This window comes from Pestalotiopsis fici (genome assembly GCF_000516985.1).
Source record: "Pestalotiopsis fici W106-1 unplaced genomic scaffold PFICI_Scf_2, whole genome shotgun sequence".
NCBI lineage: Eukaryota > Fungi > Ascomycota > Sordariomycetes > Amphisphaeriales > Sporocadaceae > Pestalotiopsis > Pestalotiopsis fici.
The window spans coordinates 3,932,984-3,958,144 of record NW_006917092.1 but is presented as its reverse complement, the minus strand read 5'-3'; the positions used below and the strand labels follow the sequence as shown (position 1 = coordinate 3,958,144).

Here is a 25,161-nt window from a genome sequence, read left to right as displayed (position 1 = left end):
ATTATTCAATGCTTGGATGAAATGTGCGAATTGTCCATTTGTGCAGTAGACAACAATCAGGTTGGGAAACAACAAGAAGGGGACAAGTATAAAAGATTTTGGGCGGTTCTCTAATGTGTCTTCGAAAACTGTGTATTCCATATCCAAGCTACAGCAAGACTGGCTGGAGCCTTGGTAAACATCTTCCAAATTCAATACTTATCACCAGGGAACTGCAGCTCCCCGGTTAGTGCAACCCCCCGCCCGATCAATCCTTCCTATGAGCCCGCGCCGGTTTTTGGTAATCAATCGCCCCGGGCGCCATCTCCTCCACCGCTCGAGACCGATACCTGCACCGAACTTTGGCTCCACGACTGATTACCTGGGCCACGTTCGATACGCCCACTACCACTCCAGGGAGCCCACCAAACACCGAGCCGCGGGTCCCTCAACCATTGATACAGCTTTCAGGTTTTCGAGATCGTTGCATCTTGAAACTCGACCTTGATTCGACTTGATCTGGGGTAATACTCCTCCCGCCGCTCAACTCGCGGGTCGTGGCTATCACCATCTAGCCTCCAGTCATCTCGGCGCCCCTCTCAATATGCCGAGATCGTCAGTGCCCAAGCCCGGGCCGGCAAAGCTCAGCGCCAATGCCGGCCTCGACGAATGGCTCGAGGAAGCCAAGCAGTGTCATTATTTGCCTGAGTCGGTGATGAAGCAGCTCTGCGAGATTGTTAAGGAAGTTTTGATGGAGGGTATGCTCTTCTGATCCGCTTGTCTCCTTTGCCATCAATCGTGATCTGACTTGATTGTTCGCAGAAAGCAACATCCAGCCCGTTGTCACTCCTGTCACAGTATGCGGAGATATCCACGGCCAATTCTACGATTTGCTTGAGCTTTTCCGGGTCGCTGGCGGTATGCCAGGAGAGACTGCCCTCGAAGCGCCCAAGAGTACCAAACCCATCATCAGCGCCGACATGATTGAGCCACCTACCGAGATCACAAACCCGAGGCTGCGCAAAAAGATCAAGATGCGCCGAAACAGCAAGGGCGAGAGCATCGAGACAGAAGCCGCCGATGACGATGACGATGATCATTCTCCTGACCCGGCTGCTCAAAGTGCTTCCCGGCCCACAAGTCAGGAAGTTACACCGAGTGTGAACAACCCCAACATGCGATTCGTCTTCCTCGGTGACTTTGTGGACAGAGGCTACTTCTCCTTGGAGACATTTACACTGCTCATGTGCTTGAAGGCCAAGTAAGTCCTTGCAAGACATTCATGCCTCCCGTACCTTGCTAATTTGATGTCAGGTATCCCGATCGTATCATTCTTGTCCGTGGAAACCACGAGTCTCGTCAAATCACACAAGTTTATGGCTTTTACGAGGAATGCCAGCAGAAATACGGCAATGCCAGTGTATGGAAGGCATGCTGTCAAGTCTTTGACTTCCTGGTCCTGGCAGCCATTGTTGACGGCGAAGTACTCTGTGTACACGGTGGACTGTCACCCGAGATTCGCACTATCGACCAAATTCGTGTTGTCGCTCGAGCACAGGAGATTCCTCATGAGGGCGCCTTCTGTGATCTTGTCTGGAGTGACCCTGAAGACATTGATACATGGGCAATCAGTCCACGTGGCGCTGGCTGGCTTTTCGGAGACAAGGTCGCGACAGAGTTCAACCACGTCAATGGACTCAAACTGATCGCTCGAGCCCATCAACTGGTCAATGAAGGCTACAAATTCCACTTTCCGCAAAACTCGGTTGTGACAGTGTGGTCGGCGCCCAACTACTGCTACCGCTGTGGAAATGTAGCATCCATCATGACGGTCGATAAGAATTTGGACCCCAAATTCAGCATCTTCTCGGCTGTGCCGGATGACATGAGACATGTTCCTGCTGGCAGGCGTGGACCATCCGACTATTTCTTGTAGATCATGGTTTTCGCAAATACTGTACTGGCATTCAGATGATACCAAATCCGGCGTTTGGGTTTCCGATTTCTTGACAACCGAGGGGCGAGACATCATGGGTGATGACATGGCATTTTTTAACATTGAGGCTTGTGTGTGTGTATGTATACTAGGCGACTTTCTGTTCAAGTTGGAATAGAGCAGCAGCGTTCTCATGACTAAATTCAATCAACTACAGACATTGTGGAACCAACAGGAAATTTAAGCATGAGCCCAACATTTTAAAAACAGCAAAATAAAAACGAGAATAACAGAAAACAAAAGCCTAATCCAGAGCTTTAATTTCCGCCCTTCCACTCAAAATACCTACACCCATCATCTGCCTTGCTGCACTTGAAATACTGCCTATTTGCGTTGTTAAAGTTGAAGACACTGCAAATAAAACGCTCCCGATGACCCCTCTGACAACGTGGGCATGGTCCCCAGAGCCCGTCCCGTTCTTGGTCCGAGTCGCAAAAGAGAAACTGTCGACACTCGGTGCACTTGGGAGTAGCATACTTTCTGTGCCCAGTCGTGGGAGGTGTCGCCAGGAGATTGCCCGTCTTGCAGTATGTGCACTTCTTCTTCTTGGTGCTGCTCGAGGGGCTGACGGGCACGCGGCTGGAGCTCGGTATCGCGGGTCGACGGTACGGTCCTGCTCGCCATCTATTCGACCTGGGCGTGGAGGGGGCAGTACCTCGACTCGCGCTGTTGTAGTACTGTTTGATGGTGGCTTTGGAGTGAGAAAGGGCATGTTAGATGAGGTCACTATCCCATCCGGTTCAATTGATAGGGCTACTCACATTGTCGGTATGTTCTGGGAGCCGCTGCAACTGGTGTGGAAAAGTGTTAGGCTCGTCTCTGGGTACTATTCATCTATTTCCTACGAATTTCTGTGTTATGCTTACCTCGGAAGAAGTCGACAATTTTTGCTGTAAGCCAATCTTTAGTAGGGCATCTTCCTACGAGGGCTGTTGCCGGAAACTCACTTTGGTGTAGTTTATTCTCTTTGGTGGTCGTCATGATGGTATCACTGTCCTTGGAAATGAAGCTCACGATCTTTGGGTTTGTGGTATACTTTGTCGATGACTGGAGGGAGTCTTGTTCACTCTGGCATTGAAAATAAGAAGAGAGCTGGGAAGTTCAACTTCCCAAGGGAATCCTCAATACTTATACCTGGCTCTATAGTCCTTCCTCAGCTCTTCGTGCGATGTCCTCCCTCTTGACCTCGACTTGGAGTCTTGGAGAGGCGCTGCTGCCGACTATGCTGGCTTTCTATCGAGACCAAGGCCGCGTGGCCGTCAAGCTGTGACGACACAGCTCGGTCTTGGTTTACACTGTTAATACACATAATCACGACTTACACATAGGGTTAGTTCACGATAATGCATGTCGGAGGTTGGTCATGGTCATGGTCAGGTATGTAGTTCTTGGATCCCCCCTCAAGAAAAAGAAGGAGAGGGGGGTATGGGGGGAGAGGGCACCTCTTATACTGCTGAGCCCCGATTGCAGTGGCAGAAGTCGCTGTCTGCCAGGTTCTGCACGTGGGATGTCCTCAGCTCATGCAAGCACTGTCACTCTGTAACAGGAAACGGGTGCCAAGACCTGTCACTGCGCCCGGTTGATATGTCCAAGGTCTATACACCATTTGAGGAGCTGAATTAACCCCAGCAAACTCTATTCCGTGATGGGATTTTACACTTGTTTGTGGTCGGACAAAGCTTGGAGGATTCAATAGCATGCTGGACTGCATCAACCCATTAAAGATCATGGAGTTACGAGACGTCAGGCGGTCTGCCCAGGTTGGACGCTCAGCAGGCCTTTTCATAGATTGCTGCATCCATTTTCGCACTGGTCTAATGAGCCCAATTTATTTCGTATTGGAAAGATTATGATGCTTTGCATCGATGATTTTTACACAACATAAATGCTATTAGTTTCTTCATTAGCTCAATTATCGTATTCAGAGTAAAGTCAATCGCATGATTGTTTGAGTTTGTCTATAGTCTTTTGTGTGAGCGGGTGTATCAAACCACCCACCCCTCACCCCCACTTGCTGTACATTAACTGCATTTTTGCCCAGCCACCAGACTCCCCGACTCAAAAAGCCGTTCAACGAATCCACCCATGAACGTGCATTTGGACGATTGACGCCCGTGACAGGCCTGTTGGATGTTCAACGAGGACTGCCCAATGGTGATCATGGACACCACACCACCTTTGGCGGCCTCTCCAATGACGGAGGATGTGCTACAGCAAATTTTCTCGTCCGACCAAGACATGTATCCGGCTCCTCTGACCTACGCGCGTCTGCAGAGTTGGGTCACTGCTAGCCCCCAGCTGTCGCAAAGCTTTTACTTGTTGGACCAACCTGGAAGCAAAGAGAATCGCAAGAGAGACGTAGTTGCAGGCGTCCTCATTGCTCTTCCCTTGCGAGAAGCGCCGTGGCAGGATTTGCTGGTGGGTAAGCTGCGAGAGACGGACATTGATGCCAACAGTATGATTGCGCCCAAAGATGTTGCAGGTTGTGCGGTTGGCCTGCACGTATTCCATGTGGAAAGACTCAGCGAACACGCCAAGGGATTCACCAGATTCTCTATTGGTTATGCAGACATGGTTGCGAAAGCGATAGGGTGGAATGTATTGGGATGTTCTGGTCAGTCCACGTTGCTGCACAATTTGTTTGATTCTTGAAAAGCCCATTCCACTCAATGCATGCTGACCATCCGCTTGTCCATCAGCCTTGACAGCGACAAAAGATGGAGCAAACACCTTTGAGAAATTAGGGTTCCAGCCCACAGGCTATGAGGAATTCTGGATTCAGAAAAGTGATGAAATATCACTGGTTCCGCTGTATCCCGGTCACGACAGATCAAGTGTACTTGCAGAACAAGACAAGAGCTCGATCAAGGGCCAAGCACGCATGTCTGTCAAGTTTGCAGAGCAAGGAATAACAAACCCTTGATAACAGCCTCAACTTCGGGTGTAGAGTAACCTACGATGCTATTGGTGATTAGAGAGTAAGCAGAAGCTCTGTCGAACTCTGCCCTACTTCCCATAACGCGACACCACAAGCACTGCCCAGACTCTCCGAGCTCTGGCTGATGGCCTTGAGACTTTTCGCCATGCTCTTTGCCGTGGGCAGGTATAACCTCCAAGAACCGCCATCTTCCATATAATCAAAGTAATACTCGGGCTCGTCGTCGTCGTCTCTCTGCAACTCTGGCTGGTGTTCTTCGATCAGCTCTTCAATCTGAGACATTACCACTGCCTCGCCAGGTCCCCTCAAGATGCACAGCTCATCTTCCTCTCCGTCGCTTCCCTGAATGATCCTACCCTTGTCTTTATCTGCGAAAAGGACAGGGTACTTGTAGCCGTAGAGTGGAAGACCAATTAGAAGTTTTCCCAATCCCACCTTTTTAGAGGCATCTCTCGACTGAAGATTCGAGAACTCTTGTTGGCCATCATATTCCTGCTTGCTCAGGGCCATGATATTATGGCGGATCCAAGCAGCAGAGGTGTTGGGGCCAGGCACTCTGACCTTGTGCTGCTGTTGCGCTGCATGAAGGGGACTGCTGGCTGGAAACGGCTCCTCCCATTCGTTCCCGCCAGGTCCCGTCATATCGTAGGTCATGACACTGAAGTAGTCGACTACATCGGCGAGCAGCGTTACAGTCTGTTCTGATATATCGTTGAGTGACTCATCGTGCTTCCTCGTGGGAGGGAGCACAAGGACCATGGTCTTCTCCTTGTCCCAAAGACGTTGCGCAAGCTCAGAGAGCGGACCGTGGAGGGCGTGCGAGACGGCCGATTCGAAAACCACGCCATCAAACGACATGTCCTCGACGACCCGCAAAATGGCACTGGCAAGACCCGACCATCGGGTCTCGTTGAATACTAATTGTCGAAAGTCATCTTGCATCCAGCCATCGAGGAAGAATCTTGGCACAATCTGGAGCGGTTTCGACCCAGCTGGTGACGGCTTCTGTAGTCGCAGATACCACTCCTCGTCGTCCTTGTCTGGCGGTCCGCCCCTCACCGTGTACACCTCTGCATCGTCCTGGGTCGGGTGGACAGTGTACCAGACCGGAGAGACAATGTCAAAGCTGCTGCGGTACTCTTCAACCAGTTGCTTTCCCCGGGAATGCCATGGCGTGACATAGCCCAATACAGGCAGTTCTGGGTGTTGTCTTGTATGGGCATCCGCTGCAGTCTCACCTTGCAGTGGGACTTGGTGGCCTGCGTCGATATCATCTGCGCCGCTGGCACTGATTGCAACCCACGCGAGACAGAACGCCAGGTGGACGGCTTTTTTCATTGAAGACATGGCGCTTCGGTATAATGTATCTTTTATTTACGCCGCGATTGACCATTTGATCATTTCGGTGATGATGTTGACAATGTGCCGTACCAGGTATTTGTATTCCCCTCCGGCCACGTTGTTTAGCGGACCACCTCACTGTAGCGAAGCCCCACTTGAACCCGCACCAGCCCTGAGCTTCAACCGCATGAATAAGAAAACAATAGCATTGAGCAGAAGAATACCTTCAATTCCGACGCATGTCTCAATGGTTTTGCCCAAAAATTCACTTTTCTTTTTTTCCCCCTTACTGATGAGCCGTGGAAGATTCAACCCTAATCAGCTGCTGGCACGCTCCATATCATTCATGGCCCCAGAGCATCCAAGTCACACAGCTACAGATTGCGCACTACGAGATGACTTTGAGAAAATCTAGATGACGTAGAATTCAATGAATATTTGCAAAGAAAATATAAATGTGATAGTCCCCAGTATTTAAGTAGATCGTTCTTCTCGCCTGACCCGCCCACTCATTCGATCCTTTTCCTATGTCCTGTCTTCAAGGCTGGGCGATGCCAAGCCACAACTGATATTCAAAGTCGTCTCATCTCGACATGGAAAGCAGCCTGATTGTGGTCCTTCAATGCCGCAAAGCCGACAAACTCCGCAACATTCGTAACATTGAGAGGGAAATAACCTGGGCAAGATGGCTACTTCTTAGGCCAACAGTCTTGGGGACTGATCGAATCACATTACAATATCTGGTATTCGGAATACTCAGAGACGGTGTAGGTGCCCCAAAGCTCGTTCAATCCTTGTTTCAAGACCTGACGAGTACTAGAGGTTTCAATGGTACCCACCAGTGTAGCCGAATTGCTAGATGCAGCAAGCTTACGCACCAAAAGAAAGTGTGGGAGCCCCCATACCCGGATGACTCGATCACCAATTTGTGCTTTGGGAACGTTGAACATGTAGCTTTTGCTCGACCATATCTTAAGCGTGATTATCCTGACGTCTCGATGGGAAACAAGCTCGCAAATTTTCAAATGAATGGACAAGAACCGTAGAAACCATGTAGGTGAATCGACGCGGCCTGTTAACCATGACCGGAAGAGTTTCTCGAGACTCTCTCTTCGCCATCTCGAACGTAACGTTTTGACCCATGGGGAAAGCGTGACTTCGCGATTGATAGACTCGAGTAGCTCCGCGCCATCGAATATAAATGATGGATGCTGCCAGTGATCAACACACCATCGCCAATACGAGACCATCGTTCGCAGGTTCTCCATATGCAGTAGCTTGTCGGTAATCAGGTTTTCAAAATTCAGGATCTTGTTGTTATCATCGTTTGTTGCGCTAGTTTTGTGGAAAGAGAAACAGTCGTAGACGCTGCCGAAATCAAGCGCTCGCACCGTCAGAACGCGTCCTGTCGGGTCGAGTGATAACACTTGATTGCCTCTTTCACGCTGTTTTTGTCGTCTTTTGGCCTCTTGACTAAGAAGCCTCCAGCCAACAGGACCGATCCCATAGTATCTCTTCTTATCGTCTTTGCCTGCAGACCAGTCAGGCACCCACGACGGATACCCGGGCTCTGCTTGACCATATCGCGCGGCAATCCAAAGGAAGTCGAGAGACGCAGTAATCTGGATGAGCTCCTGAGCAAGAATCCAATATAATTCACCTATTGGAGTTGTCCTTGTCGCGAGGGGGGGATTGTGTGCTCCTCTCTTTTGAAGAACTGACCATAGACCGTACGCCATGTCAATTGGATCTGTAGCTTCACGGTGAATGACACCGCCCATCAGGTCATCGACTTGAGAAGCTTCTGTATTATGTGGTCGAAAATCGTCATACGCAACGGGGAAAGGACGCCCAGGGTAAGGTATGATGAGCCTAATTCCGGCACCTCCAAATACAAGGCCTGCAAGAATAAGGCCTGGTCCCGCCACGTATAGACGGGAATTACCTTCATCAATGCGTTCTGGAGGGGAAAATCCAATTACAGTAAGGACTATTCCGACTACGGAAGGCAAGAGGAGGACCAAGCGCCAAAGCCAATGTCGGATTACCAGGACTCGGCGGACGAACTTCGCGTATTCACGGAGGTTGATTCCCATGTTCGTGGCTGTCGGATTTGGCGATGAATGCAAGTTGTCTCTAATGAATGCAATGTTCGCCCATACATCGACAGTATGTTTGAACGGTTGAAGGTGAGAGAGCAGCACAATGCTCCATATAAATTCTTGCCACGGTATATGCGAGCTCCCACATACTACTACAGGGTGCGACGCCAGTAGGATCTCTTGATAAGTCCATATACGATGTGTCCACGGCTGATCTAATAGATTCGAAAGATCGTCTCTATTTACGAGTGTGTCTCGAGAAAGTCTAGGCTTCGACGACGCTACAAAGATTAGCTCATTTCGCCTGTCGATTGATCAATATATGAGTACGTACAGGGATAAGGGAACGGGTCTTTCTTTGGGTGAAATGAGCGCAGATATAAAGACCATGCGGCAGCAAATGGATGACGCTTTCTAGTCCCATCTGGAAGGATATCAAGGTATGCGAACAGGCTGGAGCCGACGGTCGACAGATATTCCACGGCTCTATCTGTACTGGGAATACCTGGGCCGAGCCATACGTACACAGCTACAGCTTTGGCATAGATTTCTCCCATGAGTGGGATCTGTCGTGTCTTCTCCTCGGAATCTATCTGGTTGATGCTCACGGCTTCTACTCATACGCTAAAGCTCCCAAGCTTTTGCCGCAGATGCCCTAGGTCCATATGGCAATTCTTTGTGATTGGAACCTCGACATTGTTGCACGAAATAGCGCATTGCGGAGTTGGATTGCCCCAAACGTATGACAAGGCTGTGAAGTTGGGGTTTCCGGCCAGATAAAGTACCTGCAGGGACTGGCAGAATGTCCAAAACACGGATGCAATCAACGTCTGGTGGAAGTTCAAACTCTTCGTATAACATTCCAATGTTGTTCGCCATATTGGAGAGCTGAATGTTCATATATCCCCTTGTAGATATGCTACAGGACGTAGCTGCAGTGACAGTAGCGGCCACTTGGTCATGGGTCGAGCTGAATATGCAGCATAAAGAGAGCCAAGAACGCACATATATATGCCTGAGAAGAGGCCTATTCAAAAAGCCAGAGTGTGCATCCAATGATGGCCAATCTGAGGAAAAGAAGGAGGGGCCGGAGGGAAACTCGAGGAGCAGGGGACTTTTTCCAGATGCTTTCGGCTGCAAGTATTTATTTCCTGGCCGGAAGCTTGGCGGTATAAGCAGATGATCACGGCCAATCGCACTGACAAATTCCCCCACTCCAGACTCGAGGGTGGAGCCTAGAATGTAAGCACTCAAAAATAAAAACAAGACATGCATGTTACAACATTGCTATAGCAGGAAAACAGTAACTGCAATCATGGCAGCGATGTGACTTTTCCATTGGCAAATACCTAAAATCACCCCAATGATGATGTGCTCGTGCTTGGGATGTACCCACTGGACTTTTGCCTAGGAGCCTCGTACATTTATTTAGACGCAATGGCATAATTGTATAGATGTATTAGCTGGAACACACCTTGGTGTACGGAATGCCATCAACAATAAAAGTGGTAGTCTGCGCTGTTGTAAATGATCTTGGCCTGTTTATAGCTACAGCTAGTGACTGAATAAAATTTCCAAGAGAATTACAGCATACCTCTGGATGCCAAATGTTCGCGGTACATCTTGAGCTCTTGCATGCTCGTGGCATTTGACAAAGTGTACATCGATGTAATTAGACCAAATAGGAATCTGGTAAGTCCTAATCTGCTACTTGGTGTCATAATGTGACTATGCAACTGGTCGTATCTGGTGATCTGAGCTGTCGCTGTTATTCGAGCTTGTAATTTTCGCGACTCTGATGACCTTGGGTTTACTGTGCTTGTTCCCTTCTAGTGAATTGGACGTTGAAATCTTCTATGCCCCAGATGCGCGTGCTTGCGGCCTTCCATGGCGTCGCTGGATCCACGAGGGTGACATCGAATTTTCTGAATAACTCAAAGATGATCTTGTGCATTTGCATAAAGGCCAAATCCTTTCCCAGGCATTCCCACTTGCTGGGTCCTCCAAATCTAAAATTGAGGAGACATTAGCTCATTATTCCCGTATATACAGGTAGCGTAGATTTAGGGAACATAGATTGCAACTTACACAAACCGAAAGGTTTCATCCATCATCGCGAGTTGTTCCTCTGTGGCTTCGATCCACCGCTCAGGTCTGAAGAAGGAAGCATCCTCGCCGAAAATGTCCTTTGTGCCATGTTAGCGGGGGCTTCTGCACCTTCACTGTACTCAGCTTTTTAACAAGGGATTCAAACTGACCTTGGCGCGTAGCGCAGGTTTGTATGCCGGCTCTACACTGACACCTGCTGGGATCTTGTATCCGCAAATAGTCTCATCCTTCGTACTACTCTTGGGGAAAAAAGCAGCTGGTGCTATCAGGCGCAGGCCTTCCTTCATGACAGCCTGGAGATACGGAAGCTTCGTAGCCTCTTCCTTGGATAGCGGGCTTGATCTAACACGCTCTGATTTCAGAGATTCGTCAATCTCTCGCTGCAGAGCCCGATACGCACGCGGCGACGTAATAAGGTAAAGCAATACAGCTCGGATGCCGGTACTAGTCGTTTCGCCGCCGGCAGTCAGCTGGGCAACCGTCTCATTTTCAAGTTCCTTCTGTTCCAAGCCAGCCGATACCCAGGTTCCGAGTACGTCGTTATTCTCCTTTAGCTTGTAGGCCTCTTGGCCATATCGCTGGCCTACTTGACGACGAGCCATTTCAAAAACCTTTGGGAAAAAGCCACCTTCCGGGAAGATTGCGCCAAGCGCAGGCGTACTCATCAACTTTTGGTATGCCGGGAGATAAGCAAAAGACAAGAGCGGTGCAACTGCCTTGCTGACTGCATCGAGATAGCCGTGAAAATCGGCGTTTCGCTCGAGACATTTGAAGGACTCCTGGAAGGCGAACGACGTGATGATATCAATAGTAAAGTACTGCGCCAGCTGGGAGAAGTCGATGGGTTTGTAGGCCCCCGGCGTTGTGATATACTTGGTGTCGATGATGTTGGCAAGCTGCAAAACATGTCTATCCACCATTTGTTCGACTCCTTCCACAGTTTTGCCAGCATATCCCGGCATCAGCTTGGCTCGCATCCGAGCGTGCGCCTTGTCATCCCGCATGCTGAGGATCGAATCCCCGGCTGGACCAGGGGCAAATCGCAGAGCTTGGTAACCCTTGGCTCGGCCCCAAGCAGAGCGAACCTTGCCGATATTCTTGATTTCGGCTGGGTCGCTGACGGACACGACGTCGGGCGCCAAGACGACAACTGGACCGTACTGTACATGCAGCTCAAGCATCTTGTCAATGTACCTCCCTCGAAGAATGTGCCTTATGATCCAGAGGTGCGTAAAACGAGCCCAAAAGGGGCCGGGGATATGGCGAAGCTGCTGCCATTCACCAAGCCGGTTGTTGAAATGATAGCCCAGCCCAATAAGGACGGCCAGTATGATGACGGTGAAGAACACCATGTTCAAGATGCCTTTTGGCCAGAAGAAACAACACAATTGTGGTAAAAGTGCATTTATGCTAGCTTACTGTCCAGACAGAAACGACTTTATTCTAGACAGAATTATCTTGGCGATAAATACCCGAATACTCACCTACTAGATAGTTACTGCAAGGCTCGGAAGCCTGCATCCTGCCTATGGTCCAGACGGAGGTGGATTATGGCGGGTGGTGGGGCCGCGAGTTGCTGAACACGCGACAATCTGCATCCATACACGCCATATTGGGGCAGTCTCGATAATCTGTCAATACCGTGGATACTAATTGCATCGTGGTCTATAGGTCACAATTGATAGGTGAGCTGACACGGAGCGTCATGCTAATCTTGTGTCTTCTTATTGGTATTTGCACTTATCGGCTACAAGTCCCTGGCTTGCGATCATCAGATGCGATTTATTTATGGCTAGCGTGCGGGTCTGATAATGGAGTCGGGAAGATGCTCGACCCCGAGAGAGATCCATACCTAATGTAGTTCTCCAGTGCATCTGGGCAGAGATCCAGACTGAAGAGGTGGAGTCACAACGCTCTGCTACATAGTACTTACCATTTAGCAGTCACTGCCTTATGATGTGGCCAGTCTGCTCATGCAACGTCGAACTCACCTGAGACATCAGCTTTCGCCGTCGACGAGCAGGCGATTCCTGCTGGCATATCTGTTTTCAGGTACCATGCTTGTCATGAGTCTGAAGCACATTTTCAGGCATTAATCTGGGACGATGGGTCAAAAAATGTGCGTGGGCGGCACAGTATATTTATGTGGATACCAACAGCGCCATTGCAGCGACATAGTAGCCCTTGGTTGTAGGACCAGCCATGGAAAAGGTGGAAGTCGGGTGGCAGTCGTCAGATCATTCAAATGCAAGAAGAGAGACTCATAGTTTTCCGCAACAATGGTAACAGATCCTTGCCAGAAAGTTCATAACAATTCCTTCAAGTGGCGGCCAATCCCTAGCACATTGAACGAGGGTTCCCTGTACGTCTCACCAGGAAAACTCAAGGACGGGACCGGGTTGGGTATTCCGAACCCCCGGGTTTCTTTACTATACTACATTTGTTCAACATGACGGTAGGAATCGTCGTTCTTCCAAAGCCTCAATCTGTCGGCAATTGACGTTATGCAGGTCCAGGAATGAACCCCTTGTAGCGTTGCATGCATTTTAACCTGAACATATTGCCTCCTTTTCGTTTGATGGAAATTCAAGTATCGGCATGATGCCGCACGAATGTCTCCTCAATTCTTTCAATCACGATATTCACCGTTGGCTCGAATCCACAAATTTGAGGTGGACACGCGGGTGGTAGACACGCAGTGATGACGATTGACCCGATCATTGAGGCAGCCTTTGGCCCAGCACCAGCCAATGTCGATCTTACGGAAAGTCTAGTCTTGACCAACGATGTAGTTGCTATTATTCTTCTAGTCGTAGCTGCGTTGGCTGTATTCCTGCGCCTTTTGGTGAGAAGGCTTTCAAGAGCCGGCCTGGGCTGGGATGACTGGGCCATTATCGTCGCGCTGGTAAGCTTTCAACCCTCATTCTTTTCACGAAGACTCTCCGGAGACTAAAATCAGGCTGTCAGATATTCAACGTCGGCGCTGTCGGGATGGTCGCTGCTACGGGGGCATATGGCTCAGGGAAACACATATGGGCAGTCACATCGACAGAGTTGGTAATGGCAGCCAAGGTCGGTCAAGAGTCTGCACTCTCTATACCGCAGAGGGAAGCGATTCACTAACTTCTTTTTTTTCTTTTCTTAGATTCTCTTTTTCTACACTTTCGTCCTCGGATTCTGCCTGTCATTCAATAAGCTGTCAATTTTGCTGCTATATCGACGCATCTTCGACAGCCAAGTGGACAAGAACGATGTCTTCTTCGGCATCAGCCTCTGGACTGCCGCAGTCTTCACCGTCACGATCCCTTTTGTTCTTATCATTGTCATGGTTTGCGCCTGTCAGCCCACCTCACATTACTGGAACCAATTCGGAGGAGCAAGTGGGACTTGCACGGTGGAAACGGGCACGTTCTTCTGGACCTACGGTTCCATCAACGCTTTCATGGACTTTTTGATATTGATCACACCCATCCCCTCTATCTTGCGGTTGCAAATGTCGAAAAAGAAAAGAGTCGCTGTCTGTGGCATGATGTTGCTTGGTAGCTTGTATGTTGACGACTCAACCACACGCGGCGGGTGACTTGACTAGGTACTAACGATTTTGGGTGCAGTGTCTTCATTGTCAGCATAATACGGGCTGTCAAAATGTACAAGTTTGCCCATTCCATCGACATGACGTGGCTCATGGGCGAGATATGCGTCTGGGTATGCAATTCATGTCCCTCCAAATCACTTGTTGCACTTGATACTGACCTGTGGCACAGTCATCTATTGAACCCTCTGTCGGAATCGTCTCTGCATGCCTTCCTAATCTCCGACCCATTTTTGGCAAGCTTCGAGGCGCCGTGTCGAGCAAATCCAGCCGTAACACGTACATTGCCAACAACTCGATGGGCAGCCGGGGGAACTGGAGTCAGAAGCCGGGAAGCACCGTCGCAAAGAATCATGGCTCTGTGTACAAGCGGGAGGATGAAGTTCAACTGACCAATCTTGCTGATTCATCAAACGAGGATGTGAATCAACAATCCATCAGGGAGCATTGCTGATTCTTGAACGCCAGGTTCGTACTTGATGTCTATCGTGTTTGGACTCCACTTGGTGTATCTATAAATTTCGTTCGTTTATCAGGATGAATTGTCTTTTATCTAGGTCATCATTGTATCAATATCCACCCATTGCTGCTACGAGCAAGGCCCGACTCTCATAACCTTTTTCCCTCTTGTTTTTGGTCTTACTCCCTTCCAAGAGACCATGTTAGGTAAGCTTCGTATGGACAGATCTACCTAGCCGGAAAAATTGCCCGCCCTACGATAATGGATAGACCTCTGTTGCGATCGAAAACCCTCGTGTCTTGCATAATCTAGCCAAATTGAACATCGCAGAGATTTTATTGCATTATGATCGACAAGTTCCTTTCTACTACTCATATCTAACTCTATGCTCTATACCTAGAACCTCGATCATCTTTCACATGTCCTTCCCTGGATAGCTCATCTGATAAGCGACCTGGACCTGGAACTTTCTGCCATATGGGACCCTCTGGCAACTGGGAAGTTGGAACTGGACTGGGAACCGGCTGCAGAACCAACGGTTATCCATCGCATTTACCTGGCGTGCCGCGACCAGCCAAGCGGCTAATCAAGGAGACATATATTGCCCGCCGTCCGCTTGTTGTTCCTAAGCGCCAACAAGTCTGTTTGTCTTTTGCAAGGGTGCATGTTCGAAACAGTAACGTGTAAGAACGCGAGGGCGAGTAAGAGTGGTAGAATGTCAACCGTAGGTGTATTCCGTATTGAAAGCAAAAGCATTCCCAGCCTCCTCAAGCAATTGAACAGCGCTATAGTATTGATATTGTAGTTTCTTCGCAGCGACAGCTAAGCTTAGCCGTAATCCCACAAGGGCGGGTTCCCTGAATAGGTAATCGAGAGACCCAACGATATATCCCTGTAGGGACCCGACATAACGTTACACATTTAATAAGCCTAACTAGTCAATGGTAAGACCTAACTACTTGTCCACTCTCTCCTTATATTGACGATTGGCGTAATATTGATAGCTCTTAGCACTTCGCTCACGGAAATACTTGCCATAGCGAATGAAAACACCAAACAGGGCAAGGATCAAACCGGCGATCAGGAGGATCGTGACGAGAACCCATTTGATTCCGACCTTGGCGATCCAAGGGGTTAGGGCAAAGATAAAGATGGTGCTGAAAGTATTTCGGACGACAGTGACGGCGACTAGGGCAGGGCCGATGATCTGGTTTTGTTATTCATCAACATTATGCTCTTATTAATAAAGAGCGTAGAACTGCTCAAACGGGGTGTGCACTTTGTACCAACTTACATCGGTATACGAATCCGTCAAGTAAGTGATGACGATGCTATTGATGGGTGTGACGCCGACATTATAAAGGGCTAGGCCCACGGCGATGATAGGCCACCGTAGATGGTTGCTCAAGCCGATCCCAAACATGAGCGCACCGACGGGCACGAAGAGGAGGAATGGGACAGCGCACCACAGTCGGGTCTCCGGCTCGTAAATGCCACCCCGGCGGCGTGAAAGGAACACGATCCACCAATCGCTGATGGGTCCGATAATGAGGAAACCGATCGTGACACCAATCATTCTGGGCAAACTCATTAGACCGATCTGGTCAGAGGTGAAGTCGTAGGGGGCTTTGGTCAGAAAGGTCGACAGCATGGTGGACATGACATCTCCCAGGCCAACGAGGACACCATACACCAGTGACGCGTAAGCAATGGCCGGGACGGTGCCCAAGAGAACCAGCGGCTGATACATGTGCTTGAGAAAGGTTGTTGTAGAGCTCGTGGCAGATGTCGTGGTGGTGGTAATGGCGAGCCTCTGAAAATACGTTTTTCGAGGAATGGCATGATCAATACCGTCCTCAGGGCTGTGTGCCGTGATTTGGCTTCCACAGATTGTGGCCTTGGAGATCGTTTCCTTGTCAGTGTGCTCAGTGTTGCCAGTGGCCGTGGCAGTTGTGGTTTCGAGGGAAGGCGTTGATATCGGCTCGGGCGGACTGTACTTGGTCTCCTCGTATGCGAAGAAGAAGGCAACCATTGACACACCAAATATAATAGCGTTCCACCACCAAATCCATCTCCAGCCTTGGCGCTTTGCAATGAAGCCAGCGATGAGAATTCCGAGATAGCTAGCTAGCAGCCAGACCCAGACATAAATGGCGTTCATTCGGCCGCGCTGATGGACAAAAAATACATCAGCAATGGTCATCTGGACAATTACTTCGGCAAGACTGCCAAAGAAACACTGAAGTACGTTGATAAGCATGAGATCCGCCGCCGTTTGCATCCGAGCAGACCAAATGCCCAGTCCGAACTGTAGGGCAGTGCTAAACAGATACATAGGGCGACGTCCAAATTTCAGCGCAAATGGGATCAGTAGAAGGGAGCCAACAGCTAGAGAAGCACAGCCAGCAGCATAACTATCGTTCAAGAGCTCAAAGCTATACCCTAGTTCTTCGTTCATGGGATCCCAGGTTGGCGTGGCAGCATTGATGAATTCGGCCACCATGGCGACATAGAAAATGACGAGGCCAAAGTTCAGATACTTGCGCCATTCCGGCCACTTCAAGGGGTCGTTGGGGTCTCGCGAAGGTCGTGGCTGCAGAATGAGTTCGGCTTCATCTGATCCATGGAGTTTCTCGAGGCGTACAGTGCCTGGCGGCCACAGGCCGGCGGATTCGCTAGCCTGATCATCGACGTTGCGACGCATGGTGGGGGCGCTGTACGACCAGGTCAAACGGTGGGGGGGCGCAAGAAAGTAGGATAAGTTATGTCGCATTCCAGGGCGCATAAATGTGAATTGGCAAATCTATCTAGTACTGATGGCGACTATAAGCACCGCCTTTATAAAATAGCCCCTGTGCTGGCAAGGATTCCGGGAAGACTCTTGATTCGTGGCAAGTGCCGGATAGTGGACCCGGGAGAATACGGGAAGCCAATCCGAGCGCAGTTCACTGTGGGATTTATGTGGGGGAATTGGCATCTGACATGCTATCCACGCCAGTCCATCCCGTTAAGTTTGCCTTTGCATTTTGTTTTTCTTCTTCATATACCAATGTTAACGTAAATTCGATTCGTAAGTCTTGCTTGAGCATATGATTTCCCATTTGTCATGGGCCGTAGGTTGGCCCCATAGAGTCGGAAGTCTATTAGTACTATATCTTCTTGGGGAACGGACTTGTAGCTGACAAGAAGTTTGCCATACTCAGGCAAGCCTTGCTTATTCCCACACCCCTTTTTCCCTTTTGAATTTCCATGCAGATGCATGATGGAACAAAATCGCTCCGGCTTCCCCTTGACTTATGGCGCCTCTGTGTCAGACTGGCTGGTGTTTGCGCAGAATGACCCTCTGCTGTACCACCGTTCATCCTCACAGCTGCCTAGCAACGCAGATATCGTAATTATCGGCTCTGGTGTCAGTGCGCCTTTATCATGCCCAAAGGCTGGTCCGAAGAGAATCATATGCTAAACTCATGCTTCAGATGACTGGGACATTGGTAGCCAAGCACTGCATCGAAGCGTGGCCTGACAAAAAGATCGTCGTCCTCGAAGCCCGCGGCTTCTGTTCTGGTGCCACCGGACGTAATGCAGGCCACTGCAAGCCGGATCAGTATCGGGGATTTACCGACTTTAAGGAGAGGTTTGGCACCGAGCAATCTCTCAAGGTGTGTAGCCTTGCCTTTTCCACCTCATACACAGATTAGTCCTGATCCTTATTCCAAGATCCTACGCAATGAAGGAGACACCTGGGCCTCTATCGTAGCCTATATCAAAGAGAACAAGGTCGACTGCGACCTTTGGGTTGGCGATACCCTAGACGTCCCAGTAACGGCAGATGCCGCAGAGACCACCAGAGACGCTTATGAGCATTTCAAGGCAGCTGGGGGCTATACCAATCATATCAGAGTAACGCACGACCCAGCGGAAGCTGTTACGGTAAGCGTAAATCTCTGCGATAATTTCGATCTATAGCTGACAGTTAGGTCTAGTGGAGTCGGATTAAAGATTCCAAAGCCTGCTACGCTTGGCCCGCGGCCACTCTAAACCCATGGAAGCTTGCGGCACACGTTATGCGGGAGAGTCTGAAGCGTGGTGTCAATCTGCAGACCAGGACCGAAGTCTCTCGGGTGAGCCACGGCGCCATCGCAGCAGGACCATGGGTGGTAGAGACTGCACGGGGCAATATTGCATGCTCACAGGTTGTCCATGCCACCAACGCGTACATCGCAGCACTAGAGCCATCTCTCCGCGGCATCATCAGTCCCTGCCCTCATATTTGTAACAAAGTCCAGCCACCTGTGACTCTCACCGAGCCTACTGCTTTGAAACACTCCTACGGAGTTGTGCTTCCTGAAGGAGGTCTTTACACCATTAACCCTCAAATTCCCACCAAGGGCCCTTTATTGTTTGGTGGTAGCAATCCCGGCCAAGCAGAGTTCGGGAACTGGATCCGAGATCACCCAGAGAGATCGGTTAACGACAGTTTGCGTAGTTTCTCTTCAGTATCGGCAGCTCTTGAGGAGTTTACCAATTCGCAGATGCTTGGTTGGCAGGCGTCCGGCAAGGTCGAAGGCGGCCACTACCAGCAAGGTTGGAGCGGCATCATAGCGTTGGTGAGTGACCACATCGAGAAGGGAAGGTCAAGTTCTAACAGTCATGTAGAGTGCCGACAGCGTACCATTTGTCGGACAAATACCAGGCCTTCCAGGCCAGTGGGTCTGCGCTGGTCACCACGGACAGTGAGTTCTCTGTCCTTCCCTCAACAGTAATCTCGGCATGGCTAACAGCGCATATTGAAATAGTGGTATGGCCCGTATTTTCACCGCCGCTCCTGGACTGGTGAAGTTAATGGACGGGAGGTCGTGGGCCGAGACGAACTTACCTGAATGCTTCGAAATCACAAGAGCACGTATGGATAATCTGAAAGGCCGTATTGTAGAACCCGTGTTATCGCGCATATAGGTCGAAGATTGTGCACTGGTGGAGTCGACTGGCGCCGGCGCTGGATGTTTCTTTTATCGCGTAGGTTTATGAAACAATATAAATCAATCCTATCTTGACAGATCCCGCCATATGTTCTTCCATGGTGTTGGAATAGCAAACAATACGCCCATCAATCCATCATCGGCAAGCTGTGAGGCAGGAAGTGGCCCGACGTTCACGGTAGAAGTGATATCGAGGACACCGTCCCCATTTAGCAATCTAACCCATGGTGAATAGGAGCCCCGTGCTTTAGGATAATTATCAATGCCATGGCGGCCTAAACAAGCTCGCACCTCATCAAACCTAGGGACGAGCAGGATAGATTGATAGAACACACAATGGGCATCCACGTCAGGTTGACTGATCGATGCATCAAGATTTATTATCTCGACATGTGAGACATGTCGGGCGCGGTGCCGACATGGTTTATGCTAACTGAGTCTACGTTACGTTGCAAGGGTTCATGATCACCTCTCTCAAGTAACAAGGAGCCCTCGGTGGTGTCTCGATAGCTACAAGGCCACCGAATTCGCGAGCCCATTGTTGTCAGTGTTGTAACCTCCAATTTTTTATCCTTGAAAGTTGTTTTTGAAAAGTTATTCGAGAGAAAGCATCGCCCTCATCAACACTAAGCTTGAAAGGTCACGTGTGAAATTGGCTTATGCAGCAAAGCCATGAAGTTGCGACCCCACACTCGAACAATCAACTAGCCTTATCTTCCAAGAGTCTCTAGAACCTAGACCTACCTCATTCCAATCTTTACCTCTCTTCAATCGATGCAGCTCCTCCGTCAAGGGCTGTCCGTCTTTTGATCTTGCGCCTTGGTCATATTTACACTCGATGTGCAGCGATAATGGACCATCGAGTTCGAATTAGCAGAGGTCCACAGCGAGCTCGCACAAGTCATAGGACGTTGCTAGCCTGTGTGTGCTGCAAGGAAAAGAAGCTGAAAGCGAGGCACCCCGTGATATCTCCTATGATACCAGCCGGCTAACTGCATGGTAGTGCGATGATGAGCCAACGGGCTGCAACAATTGTCGGCGTGAAGGTATAGGTCAGCAGCCGCAGAAAGTCCACCAAACAAGAACGTTGCTAATGAAGTTCTTAGCATGTCTAGCTGAGGATCCCAGGACAAAGAGGCTGTTTCCACGAAACTATCTTGAGACTCTGGAGCATCGCGTGGCTTTTTTGGAGGGTCTCTTGAAACAATACCGACCCGATCTGGCCAGCGATCATCTCGGTGAGGATGCCACTGTCAATTGCCAACACCCAGGATTACCATCAGGTCCTTCTTCAAGTGTAGTTGAGCCCGAAGACCTTGGCGCCATCCGCCAATTCGCTCCTCTGCAAGTCAGTGCGGTCGAAGAGCGTGACGGACTAGACGAGCTGGCTTCCAAGGTTGGCGTGTTAAGTCTAAACGCAGCCGGCGCCGAGCCACATTATCTGGGCTCGTCCTCCATGTTTGTTTTCTCGCAAATGATCAATCCATCTTTGCGCCAGAATATCTTGAACAGTGCCTACAAAGCCGATGCGCTCGCTCAATATCGTGAGGGCGACCTAGTGGCCGCACCAGCGCCTTGCCCGCTCCCCAAGCCAGAGACAGCCATCAGGCTCAGCGATGCGTACTTCCAAAATATTCACAAGCAGTATCCATTTCTGCATGAACCAACTTTCAGAGCTTGGGAGGCCAAATATGTCGGGGAATATTCCCCTTGTAACACGATAGCGGCGACTGACAGACTACCGTTATTCTTCCTGAACGTGGTTTGTTACAATCCCATCTGACTTTCGCCTGGTCTTTATCAGCCAACTAAACACAATCAGGTCTACGCAATTGGTGCCGTATTGTTGCCAAAACTGGGACAATCTGCGGAGGTCAATCTGATATCCTCAAATGTTCTTCGGCTGCTGACTCTCAGCAGCAGTTATATATGTCGGCGCAACTGCATTCCGGCTCTGTCTTCTCGGAAGACAGTCTAGCATCCATACAGGCGACCTTGTGCTGTGCAGTCTACTCACTTTGGTCACCTATTGGCACATCATACTGGTATGAATATTGAAATCATCATCCTAGATCGCGACTAACACGCGCTAGGAAACTTGCTGGGCTGGCTCTACGCCAATGCATTGACCTTGGCTATCATCGAGCTTCGCAATATGTGCGCTTCTCCGGAACCCAGATACAAATCGAACTCGGCAAGAGGGCCTTCTGGTGCGCGTACACAATGGAAACTCAGGCTTCCATCATGTTGGGTCGACCTGCCGGCATACCGGCTGACGACGTCGATACTGAGGTAAAAGCCATACGCGAAACACACTTGAGAAGACTTCTGACGTTGCACATGCGAACTGTCCTGTGCTGACGATTTACATTTATAGTTTCCAAGTGATGGAGGTGAGACGCAAGATTCGAGTTCCGGTATTGAGCACTTGTCAACAGGCTCACCAGAGAGCTCCACTACGAATCTGAAGAGGGCGATCCACACTTTCCGTGTTCGGCATCTCTTGAGCCAGATACATAGCTTCGTGTACTCGAAGTCCCCAGCTTGTTGTTTTTCGAAGGAAAGACACGACCGACATATACAGCATCTTCGCAACAAGCTTGAGGCGTGGAAGAGTTCAATTCCAGCGATAACGTGCACTACCGACCCACCAATGTCATTATTTGGTACCTCGGACTGGTTCGCGCTGGAATACGACTATGCTATCCTTCAGCTCTACAGAGTAAAGATGGTTGATCCACAAGCAGATCCGGGGGATCCTGTCTTCCTTGAATGCATGGGAGCAGCTGAGAGAATTTGTCATCACTACCGCCGCCAATTTCCTGGAGGACCGGCCAGCTTCACGTGGGTCGCACTGCACGAGCTATTTCTAGCTGGCTTAACCTACGTTCACTGCCTATGGGCATCACCTGCCGTACGGAACGCACAGCGCCACGGCCAGGTCAGAGACACTTGCACTAACTGCACGATTGTTCTCGTTGTTATGGCCGAGCGGTGGAGCGCCGTTGCTCCATACCGTGATCTATTCGAAATTCTTGCGAATCGAACCATCAGGTTAATTGAGACTGACGAGCATGATCAGATGGACCCAATAGATATTCCCACCATCACAGGAGGCCAAGAAAATGAAGAGGCAGAGAACTGGGCACATTGCATGTTACCAGTTTTTGAAGCCGGCATGTCTAATGGGTACAACGATTTGCTGTCGAGGTGGACAGTTGATTTTGCACTATCAAATTAAGGCCGACAATTTCACAGTTATCGTTTATCTCAATGGTGAACTAGCGGCCAACCACTCTCTATCATCATCGTACCAGCCTGGCGGCGAGGAGACTGGTTCGCCGTGTTTGTTACAGGACACGGGCGTGGGCCAAGGGAGCCACGGTCATCAAGTACGAGACCGAAGAAGGAGAAGGGCTGTACATGTCGTGTACACGACACGCACATATTTGTTGCCTCAACAATAAGTACGTGGGAGAGTTCCTGCTTGGCCAAGGTAGTCCTCATGGTCTCTAATTTTACAGCAAATGAGTACTTGCCGCCATCATGGATCTGTCATATTGCTGAAGCGCATGGAAGAGTGCTTCACTTATTTGAAAAGGCTTCACACTTTATCGGGAACCATAAACATAAATATATAGCAAAACAGAATATACGACACCAGGAATTCTCCAGTGGTCGCCCACCTAAGTTCTGATCCAACCACAAAGCGAGGATACGACGTCGCTGAAGCAGCGTTTGTTGTAACTGATTCAAGAATAAAGTGAACTTTGGACATCACAGCACTAGTGGTTTAGTGGTAAAATCCATCGTTGCCATCGATGGGCCCCGCGTTCGATTCGCGGCTAGTGCAATCTTTCTTTTTGCAATTTTATATCATCTATACTCGAGTACCTTCTCTTTTTTGATTTAGCAAGCTGATTGATTGGTCTCTTATATATGTCCTCTTTCCTTTTACAGCCTACGCTGGTGGCTTGGTCTCTCTCTTTAGACGCGAAAACAATCGTATAATCGTTTCGTATTTTATTTCGACATCCCTTACACCTGCCATTTTCTCTGGCTTTCAGATTCGTCAAGGAGATCCTATTGCTGCTCTGAATTTCGCCCAGAGTAGGCGAGGGCAGTACACAAACGTACATGAAGAATTGGCCGATGAAAGCGATTTGAGGATGGAAACGGTAAAGGCTTTGACGACAAGGGAACTAATGGCGGTTCGCCGGCCCCGGGAGCACCACTACACCAGAGAAGACATGGTTCACTGTTGCGCCACTCGCGATACTGCGCCTCTTCGAGAAACCACTTTCCCGTATCGGGCGCTGGAGTTCACATCGGCTTGGATGTGTCCTCAGAGATGTTGGCCCCTCCAAAAGCTCCTTTCTCTTCATTTCTTTACCGATATCATCGATTTCAGAGCTTATTGCATTGGCCTTCAGATATGTCGCGGTACTCGTTGTCAGAGCATGGCCAGAGATGTAGTCGGAGAAAATGCCGTGATATCTTCGCATTTGATCAATGTTCTGTCTCAACTCCCTGTCTCTGAACAGCCATTTCGCCTGCTTGATACCCGCTTTCAAGTCGTTGCATATTGACGACAACTCCAATTGGCAATCGGCTAGAAGAGCATTCGAAAGAGAAGTGGGCTGCGTAATATTCGGACCTAGTTTGAGATCCCCAGCGTGCTGAGCAGCGTTACAGGACCATAATCGCACCTCAGTCAGCGCAGAACCCTCTGACAGGTATCGTTGTTGAGTGCGGGATGCTTTTGAGATATTTGTAAAGATATTGTAGCTCAGCCTCGTGATCTGCGCCGCGAATGTGACAGAACCTGCCAGCGAGGCGGCGGGCCTATCAGCTCGGCCATGGCGGGCTTACGTGCATTAGTCGATACAAATGAATAATCAAAACGCGTGATCGACTTTGGCTTGATGAGGGGCAGAGTGAGGAGAGAACATATGTAGACACGTAAATCTTTGGGTAAAAGGCAGGTTGGTCATGATGTGAAAGTCCACTATTTTGCACTCGAGTTCTGAAGAAAATGGAATGAATACACGCCTCGTAATCGCAATGTAGGTTACTAATATCCGTAACTGTATTGGGGGCCAAAACGAGGCTGTTTAGGGAAGTAGATACAGGGCCTTTCTTTTGCGCACTTTATCTTTTAATTCAACATTTCCGAAGACATGACAGTAATCGCAAGGGCTTTGTATGGTACTTTGTGGTTTTTTTTTGTGGCAGTTTGCAGTTGGGGCCTGAGATCGGTTGGAAGGTTTGGACTTGAAAGACTAAAGACAGCCTTTTGTGATGAGGCTCGCTTCCAAACAGGGAGTTGTCATGCAGCATTCGAAAGCTGAAGAATACGCCTTGTACAGCCCCCATGTCATGCAGCTAAGACCAGGTAGCTGACAGGCGCAGTTCGCTGTGCAGATAAAACAATTCAACAAGAAATGTGCTCTGTGCTCTTTTTCCTTCTTTCTCTCCAAGGTCAGCCGCGCTCAACTGTCCCAACTAAAGAAGGTATTCTTTCTCTATTGCTGAAAGACTCATTTTCCTGCGCAGAGCCATACAGCTTTTCACCGCAGCAACTGAAGGGTCGGAAGACCTTGTTGGTCTCTCCTAGCGGCTCCGTCGTGAGAACTGCCGAGGCTGCACCCCGCACAACTCAGAG

At 49.6% G+C, this 25,161-nt stretch overlaps 10 protein-coding genes across 10 annotated transcripts; 6 read left to right on the top strand and 4 right to left on the bottom strand.

The window, feature by feature from the left end:
- Positions 1-583: 583 nt before the first annotated feature.
- Positions 584-1,915, top strand: PFICI_03386 (Serine/threonine-protein phosphatase ppe1; the record flags this gene model as incomplete). Its single annotated transcript, XM_007831967.1, has 3 exons — positions 584-737; positions 802-1,240; positions 1,294-1,915. The coding sequence occupies 3 exons, from the start codon at positions 584-586 to the stop codon at positions 1,913-1,915; spliced, it is 1,215 nt and encodes a 404-aa protein (XP_007830158.1).
- A 2,220-nt stretch (positions 1,916-4,135) lies between these two features.
- PFICI_03385 (uncharacterized protein) lies at positions 4,136-4,898 on the top strand (the record flags this gene model as incomplete). The annotated part of the gene is made up of 2 exons (XM_007831966.1): positions 4,136-4,589; positions 4,675-4,898. The coding sequence occupies 2 exons, from the start codon at positions 4,136-4,138 to the stop codon at positions 4,896-4,898; spliced, it is 678 nt and encodes a 225-aa protein (XP_007830157.1).
- A 48-nt stretch (positions 4,899-4,946) lies between these two features.
- PFICI_03384 (uncharacterized protein) lies at positions 4,947-6,260 on the bottom strand (the record flags this gene model as incomplete). Its single annotated transcript, XM_007831965.1, has 1 exon — positions 4,947-6,260. The coding sequence occupies one exon, from the start codon at positions 6,258-6,260 to the stop codon at positions 4,947-4,949; it is 1,314 nt and encodes a 437-aa protein (XP_007830156.1).
- Positions 6,261-6,985: 725 nt separating this feature from the next.
- Positions 6,986-8,350, bottom strand: PFICI_03383 (uncharacterized protein; the record flags this gene model as incomplete). The annotated part of the gene is made up of 1 exon (XM_007831964.1): positions 6,986-8,350. One exon carries the CDS (start codon positions 8,348-8,350, stop codon positions 6,986-6,988), a length of 1,365 nt encoding a protein of 454 aa, XP_007830155.1.
- Positions 8,351-10,166: 1,816 nt separating this feature from the next.
- PFICI_03382 (uncharacterized protein) lies at positions 10,167-11,817 on the bottom strand (the record flags this gene model as incomplete). Its single annotated transcript, XM_007831963.1, has 3 exons — positions 10,167-10,365; positions 10,445-10,542; positions 10,615-11,817. 3 exons carry the CDS (start codon positions 11,815-11,817, stop codon positions 10,167-10,169), a joined length of 1,500 nt encoding a protein of 499 aa, XP_007830154.1.
- Positions 11,818-13,166: 1,349 nt separating this feature from the next.
- Positions 13,167-14,511, top strand: PFICI_03381 (uncharacterized protein; the record flags this gene model as incomplete). The annotated part of the gene is made up of 5 exons (XM_007831962.1): positions 13,167-13,370; positions 13,433-13,537; positions 13,611-14,011; positions 14,077-14,170; positions 14,230-14,511. 5 exons carry the CDS (start codon positions 13,167-13,169, stop codon positions 14,509-14,511), a joined length of 1,086 nt encoding a protein of 361 aa, XP_007830153.1.
- Positions 14,512-15,472: 961 nt separating this feature from the next.
- Positions 15,473-17,221, bottom strand: PFICI_03380 (uncharacterized protein; the record flags this gene model as incomplete). The annotated part of the gene is made up of 2 exons (XM_007831961.1): positions 15,473-15,724; positions 15,812-17,221. The coding sequence occupies 2 exons, from the start codon at positions 17,219-17,221 to the stop codon at positions 15,473-15,475; spliced, it is 1,662 nt and encodes a 553-aa protein (XP_007830152.1).
- Positions 17,222-17,779: 558 nt separating this feature from the next.
- On the top strand, positions 17,780-19,280 carry PFICI_03379 (uncharacterized protein; the record flags this gene model as incomplete). The annotated part of the gene is made up of 5 exons (XM_007831960.1): positions 17,780-17,926; positions 17,994-18,176; positions 18,417-18,447; positions 18,517-18,638; positions 18,711-19,280. 5 exons carry the CDS (start codon positions 17,780-17,782, stop codon positions 19,278-19,280), a joined length of 1,053 nt encoding a protein of 350 aa, XP_007830151.1.
- Positions 19,281-20,589: 1,309 nt separating this feature from the next.
- On the top strand, positions 20,590-21,279 carry PFICI_03378 (uncharacterized protein; the record flags this gene model as incomplete). The annotated part of the gene is made up of 1 exon (XM_007831959.1): positions 20,590-21,279. The coding sequence occupies one exon, from the start codon at positions 20,590-20,592 to the stop codon at positions 21,277-21,279; it is 690 nt and encodes a 229-aa protein (XP_007830150.1).
- Positions 21,280-21,719: 440 nt separating this feature from the next.
- PFICI_03377 (uncharacterized protein) lies at positions 21,720-22,737 on the top strand (the record flags this gene model as incomplete). Its single annotated transcript, XM_007831958.1, has 2 exons — positions 21,720-21,788; positions 21,874-22,737. The coding sequence occupies 2 exons, from the start codon at positions 21,720-21,722 to the stop codon at positions 22,735-22,737; spliced, it is 933 nt and encodes a 310-aa protein (XP_007830149.1).
- Between the last annotated feature and the right edge of the window lie 2,424 nt (positions 22,738-25,161).